Below are 6,415 nucleotides of genomic sequence, written 5' to 3'. Positions count from 1 at the left end.
TCATCTTTGAGCTCTCACAGTAAAAACCTTATCTTCACCAGACTTTTCTTAGTTTTTTTTTTTTTTTTAAGAACACTTTATTGAATACTTCAGAACAGTACATTTCATTAATTATATTACTATATGATACTACATTACAAAACAAAAAAGAAGCATACTTAACTACACAACAAACTAGCTACACAACTCACAATACAGCTAACACCGGTACTAACAATTATATCGTTACTTGCAATACGATACTAATTACTAACAATACTTACATACTTACAACTGACGGTACTAAAGATGTTTACAATACTTATGATGCTTTTAAAACTACAAACTTAAGCAAAAAATTACACAATTACACATTACTTGCTGGCACATGGCAGCCTTGCAAAGCAATGTAGCAAAAAAAAAATGAACTAAAATTAAAAGGCTCAAAGACTTATTTGCAACTTAGATTTGTGTTTTTCAATTTCAAGGTGACTCTTTAATATAGCACAATACTAGGCTTCCCAGATATACTCTTCTTCTCTTCGTGACGCAGTATAGATGTAGTATTTGGCAATAATTAAACAGAGGTTCAAGCCAAGACGACGAGAGAGATCTCTAGTGAATCCGTATATTATTTCTTGTTCTGATAAGGTGATTGAATTTAGGGTTTTTCCCTTCCACCAGAGGGAAAATTGGACTTTTCTTAGTTTTTACGTTTGACCGCGATCAATGCATGGCGCCACTTTTCAGAAAACGACATCGCTTCTGTACGCGTTGCGTGTCTATGTTTGCCTCTGGTAAGAGATTTACGAGGTGAATGACTATCTGTCGTTTTTTCCCTCCAGGCTGTCTTGGCTGCAAGGTGTAGGTAGGTTGGCTGAGTGAATAACTTCTTTCTTATATGTGCTTGACTGTTACCATAAATACAAGAAAAATACAACACTGAAACTGTACTGAGTTTTTTTTTAATTGTCTTTTAAGAAGATTCCTGATGTGTACTGGGTCGTCCCCCTGAAATTTTTCAGTAGGATTATATACCATTCATATCTAGTTTTTGAACATTGTTCTTTTTCTTTTTCTGTTTAGTTATTTTGAAGCAATGTTTCGATCATTTATGCCGGAGAACAACACGGTCATGGTAGGTAGAATTGCATGCTCTTCATTTCCTCAAAAGGCGCATTCTCACGCTGAGGTTGTCAAGCTCCAAAAACGTGACAAACCCGTGCTTTCATACGACATATTCTGTTCAGTTGTTGCTTACATCCGAGTAGTCTTGTGACTTTGATTTGACTTTATTTGAGAGAAGTTGAACTTTGTTTAGTCGAACTGTATTTTTCCTATAGACCATGCGTTAACCACCTATCGAACACGCTGGGGATTTTTTTAGTCAAATTCGGCCAAGAAGTTTCTTCTCCTTAGGGTTTTATTGTACGAATCTCAATTTTTGCAGGCCATCACATTTTTTTAAATAAACATACCTTAAGGATTACAAAACTGAAAAAAAGATTTGAAATATCTAAATTGAATCAAAAGTTTTGGGCTTCTGAAGTTTGAATTTTCCGCCATTTTGTTACCAAAAAAGCCTTAAATTGAACGCTTAACTTCCCATAACTCTTGACTCCAATGAGGTATTCCAAATTTTTTTTCAGATTTGTTATTCTCATTTCATGTTGTTTTTTATGTTAGGAACAACTGTGTCGTAGCTCCAAAAAAAAAATTTCCCGCCAAATTGATGACGTCATTTTACCGCTAGAAAAACGAAATTCAAAAATCCGAATCGGACAAGTTGTAGAGAAAATATTGTTTTGTCTGGTTGTAAAGTTTGAGGTTGCTACCACAAAACCCTAAGGAGAAGAAACTTTTTGGCCACATTTGACTGAAAAAATACCCAGCGTGGAACATCTAGGCTCAAGTGTTAAATACGTAGCAGCGAACATAAAGGGTCACGCCTGCTAACAAAATGCTGAGGGTGTGTCTTTGCTGGACTGAACGCGGGGGGGGGGGGGGGGGGGGGAAGGGGAAGTACTTATACTCCTATTCGCTTTTCGCGACACTTGATTTTGATATCACTTTCATCATTGATAATAAGTTCCATTGTTTTCCTATCGAGTTCTGATTGATGTTTTGTTATTGCTTCATTTGTGTTTGTTTTGTTGAGCACACGAGAAAACCGTTAACCGTCTTTTCTCCTCATAAAGATTACCATTGGTGAGACAATTCCTTCGCGAGAAGCTTTCAACTCTCTCCTTCTTTATATTTATCATGGAGATGTGTCTATGCCGCCTGAGGACTCACTGTATCCTTCATAAGTTACGTTTCTTAAATACACTCGATTCAAAACACGTTGTCAGATAAAAAGGTATAAACCATGAACGATAAGACCCAACAGTTTTCTGGAGATTATTTGACCTTTCAAGCTATTTACATTTTTGTTGTTGTTGTTGTTGTTGTTGTTTTTTTTTTTTTTCACGCAATATCATCATTTAATTGCCTTACTAAAAACAGAGGAAATCATTCAATTTACAATAATGGCGACGAGACATCAAGAAACCACTAGGCTTATAAGAGAGGCCACGTCGACTGTCATTAATAATTAGAAAATAAAAGCACGTGTGCTTTCTAGGGCTTAAAATTTACATATTTGTCACGGACGAGAAAAAAAAAACACGAAATGTGCGCATGCTAGTAAGATCATCCCATAATTCCGTCAGGTCGCATCGTTCACGCTTTGCACGGGAGAACTGTTTATCAATTGAATGTATTCGCCCTTGTGAGGTATTCAGGGAACATTGTTTGGTTATGAGAAGGTATCCTTGAGGAAGGGTTCATCTGCACTTCCAGTACACAGCTTTTTCTATTAACTCTGTTGGATTTAACGTCAATTGCATGTCCTCAAATGAACTCCTTGTTTCTTAAAAACAAGCCTGCTCCATTTAACTCGCGTTCACTAATTTCGTAACTAGTTTCTTAGTTATAGTTTTAAGGTACCAAATTAAGAAATTTTCGTTGACCTTGTATGCAAGATATCTTCTGTCAGCTCCTTATTTCTTTGGCTTCACTAACAATCGACTTCAGGTCTGCATAATCCGTTACAGGTTTTACAATTTAGTCTTTTCTAACAGTTGTTTTCTTCTTGATGTTATTTAATGAAAATTAATCCATAACGTTTTCAGGCCTTCTGTAAACAGAATCTGGAAATGAATGTCCCATCCATTGGCCCCGCAACGTAAGTTTCGCTGGATTGGTTCATGCAAGCTAAAAGTTACGATCCAAATCACTTTGCTCACATATAACGATCGTGTGATACCCAGTGGGGGGGAGGGGGTTGCGGCTTTCACGAAACCAGGATGCACTTATTCCCAAGTAGTTTTTTTCACAGGCCAAGGGGTAAGATATACCGATGGCAACACGCGCTGTCTCTGAATCGATTGTGTGAGACCTGAAAAGATTATGCAAACCCGACCGAGGCGTTTTCTGCAAATATCTTCTTAAAAACTGAAGTATCTGGTTTCTTTAACTGACTGATACAAGTCTGAGAACTGATAGTCTGACGCTTACATCGGGTATTTAGTTTGTTACAAACTGTTGTTCTTCGTCTCCCGCGCACAGCCGAGTACAACTGGGATCTGGTGTTTCAATTCGGTGAAACAAGACCTCACTTCTTCATAACAAACAACTTATTATACGTTTCTAATTATTTTTCATTAGATTCTTGAAGCGGCTCATAGGATCGGCGCCTCGGACATGAAGAAGCATGCACTCGACCTTGTTGTCGGACATTTTACTAAGGTAACTATTTCTCAGGCACTTTGGTGGAAAGAGGCATTTAAATGTGTGGTTAACGGAGCGATTTTCATTGCCTAACGAGACCAACGAAGTATTCCCTTGGGGTTTCCGTTTGCTGCACTTTGCTCTGCGAGTCCAGAAAACGTGGACATCTTAAATCAAACTTTCAGTGAAAAACCCGCTGCATGTTACATTGCATGGATCAACTTTTTCTCTTTTCTTCTCTCCCTGAAGGTTGCAAAGTCTCCGAAGCTCAGAAGACTAAGCCGAGACTTGTTGTTGGAGATTCTGGATGCTATAGCAGACTACTTAAAAGACACGGATCTAGCTGTTAACCCGTGATAAAAGAGGCCTTAAGGACGGTGTCTTCTAATACAGAAGAATTTTTGCGCAGAGTGTGACTATGTGGGAAAACCAGATCTTAGCAAGAGCTATTGGAATCGAAAAAGAAATATTGGGGGTAACAACGCATTTTTTTAGGGATAATTAAGTAACAATAACTCTAAAAAGCTTTCAAAAACATAATATGTGGTATTGTTTCCATATTGCAACTTAATTATCTCTGAAAAATACGTGGTTACCCCAGTTATCATTTTCGGTTTTAATAGACCTTGCTAAGATCTTCCTTTCCCGCATAGTGATAAATCACCGGAAAAAAACCTTTAAATTAGTAGGCACCGTCCTTAAGAAATCAGAGCTTCTTGGACCATTCGGAGATGCGCAGAGCGTACGCGCACCAGCAAAATGAGGCATCCTCCTCAAAACCATGGAAACAATGGCAACGAGCACGTCATAGAAAAAAGAAAACACTGTTCTAAACAATGGGTCTGCGCCTGCGTTATACAGTTTGGTGCATTTCTTTGTCGCTATCGACGCAACTTCATTGTAAAATGGCCCGATTCCAGAGGTTTTGAAGAACGTTTATATTTGCCTTGAATTGCCGTCCTGGATTTATAAGTTCCCTAAAGTAGTCACTATTACAAATGGGATTGTACAGTTGTTCAGTCTTTAGGGGTTGCGATGCGAGTACAACCAATTGCCCGTTCCGAACCTCATAAAGTGACTTTACACATTGTTCAGATTGAGCAATACGAAGAAATGAGCCCCATTGCCAGAAAGATCACTTAAAAATCATAAATTTCACGAGTTTGGTTATGTTCCATTGCGTAGTAACAAGGCTGTCAAAGGTCCCCCAAATTCCTACAAATTTCTCTAATTCTGAAATGGCGTCACCCAGATACATATAAAGTCTCTATTTTTTTTCCGATTTCTACATGGTTGCAATCTAACGACAGGACCTCAAACTTGGTAAACTGACTAATTTGATGTGATCTTTCTTGTGACGGACTTCAATTTCGAATTAGTCCGCAGTATCCATTTGAACTCCGGAGCGGGCAGTTCTCCCTTCTTTCCCCACCCTTGCTGGGTATCGATACACGCGAAGATGTCAACACCGGATCTTAAGTAATCTTGCAAATAAAAATATTGCATTTCACTCCTTGAGTTCTATGCGTACCACAAACGTAGAATACTTGGTATTCTGGGGCCGAATTTTCTGGGTAGAAATAATTCGAACGCATTAAGTAAACTGAGACTGGGAAACAACTTAGGCATCCTTAGGAATAAAGCTGAAAATTGGTCAAATCCTTGAAAAAAGCAAAAAACCTCATGAATAGGACGAGAGTTATCTCTTAAAAATCTATTACATGAGATATCTATCTTATTTTGATAGCTTTTGTACTTCAATAGCTGATATTCATACTCAATCATATTATCTGCCTGGAGCAACAACAAGTTGTAGAATATTTAAAGGGGAAGTATCATGGGGTTTTTGGTATCTTGTTAAAATGATAAAATACAAGACCTTCAATCAGCCGCCAAATAATTCTAGAATGACGAGAGGAAAGAAATCAGCTCAATTTTTGAAAGGAACAACTCGTGATCTGTTCTAGCGCATTTTGGAAACAAAAATGTGAGAACTTCAAAAACATTAGCCAAACATTTTTCAAGTTTCAATCCATACTGGCCTACTCTGTCTCTGGCCAGAGGCATTAATCGATAGTTTTATTGCACTGGGGTGATAATGTATAACAAACTTGACAATTATTTCTTTGTTTCTGCTGACAGACAAACATTTTTGGGTTTTGAAATGACAGAAAATTTACATTGCGTGATACTTCCCCTTTAATATTCGCTTTCAGGGACCAAAAGTGTGGAACTCTTTAGGTAAAAATGTGAAGTCAACCACCTGTAGAAAATTTAAAGAAAATCTAAAACGAGAACTTCTAAGCAAATATTTATGTTGGTTCTTTAACTCTCAAATTGTTTTAGGAAGCCAATGCCACTTTTTCTATTTCATTTTCTATTTTATGTCATTTCAGTTGTAGTGCTCTGTAGGGTAAAATAAGTTGTTGTTGTTGTTGAAAATCTTAACTTTACAAAAATAAAGCTCAGCCACCTTAAAACGTTTAAACTATTACGTACGAAATAAATAACAATTACTTTTGTTTTGTAAAATAACTAAGCTATGAAGAAATCCATAAAGAAAGCACGAGATAATACTCAGTTTCATTTTAAAATAAGTTGCGACATCCGATAGTACGTTTGTGCTTTTTGCTTAGTTTTTCGTTAAAAAGGCGTGCTACCACGG

At 37.3% G+C, this 6,415-nt stretch overlaps 1 protein-coding gene across 1 annotated transcript in view; it reads left to right on the top strand.

Annotated features, from left to right (window-relative positions):
- LOC146481412 (leucine-zipper-like transcriptional regulator 1) overlaps positions 1–4,107 on the top strand; it is a 24,008-nt gene extending 19,901 nt beyond the window's left edge. Inside the window, exons 7-10 of the mRNA XM_085108425.1 lie at positions 825–847; positions 1,066–1,117; positions 3,688–3,768; positions 4,000–4,107. Coding sequence (XP_084964551.1) covers positions 825–847; positions 1,066–1,117; positions 3,688–3,768; positions 4,000–4,107 — 264 coding nt within the window. The remainder of the gene's footprint in view (positions 1–824; positions 848–1,065; positions 1,118–3,687; positions 3,769–3,999) is intronic.
- Positions 4,108–6,415: the final 2,308 nt, after the last annotated feature.

Source organism: Pavona decussata, unplaced genomic scaffold, assembly GCF_977016875.1.
Source record: "Pavona decussata unplaced genomic scaffold, jaPavDecu1.1 SCAFFOLD_50, whole genome shotgun sequence".
In the NCBI taxonomy this organism is placed as follows: domain Eukaryota; kingdom Metazoa; phylum Cnidaria; class Anthozoa; order Scleractinia; family Agariciidae; genus Pavona; species Pavona decussata.
The sequence above is the reverse complement of the archived record's forward strand: the minus strand, read 5'-3'. Positions and strand labels throughout refer to the sequence as shown.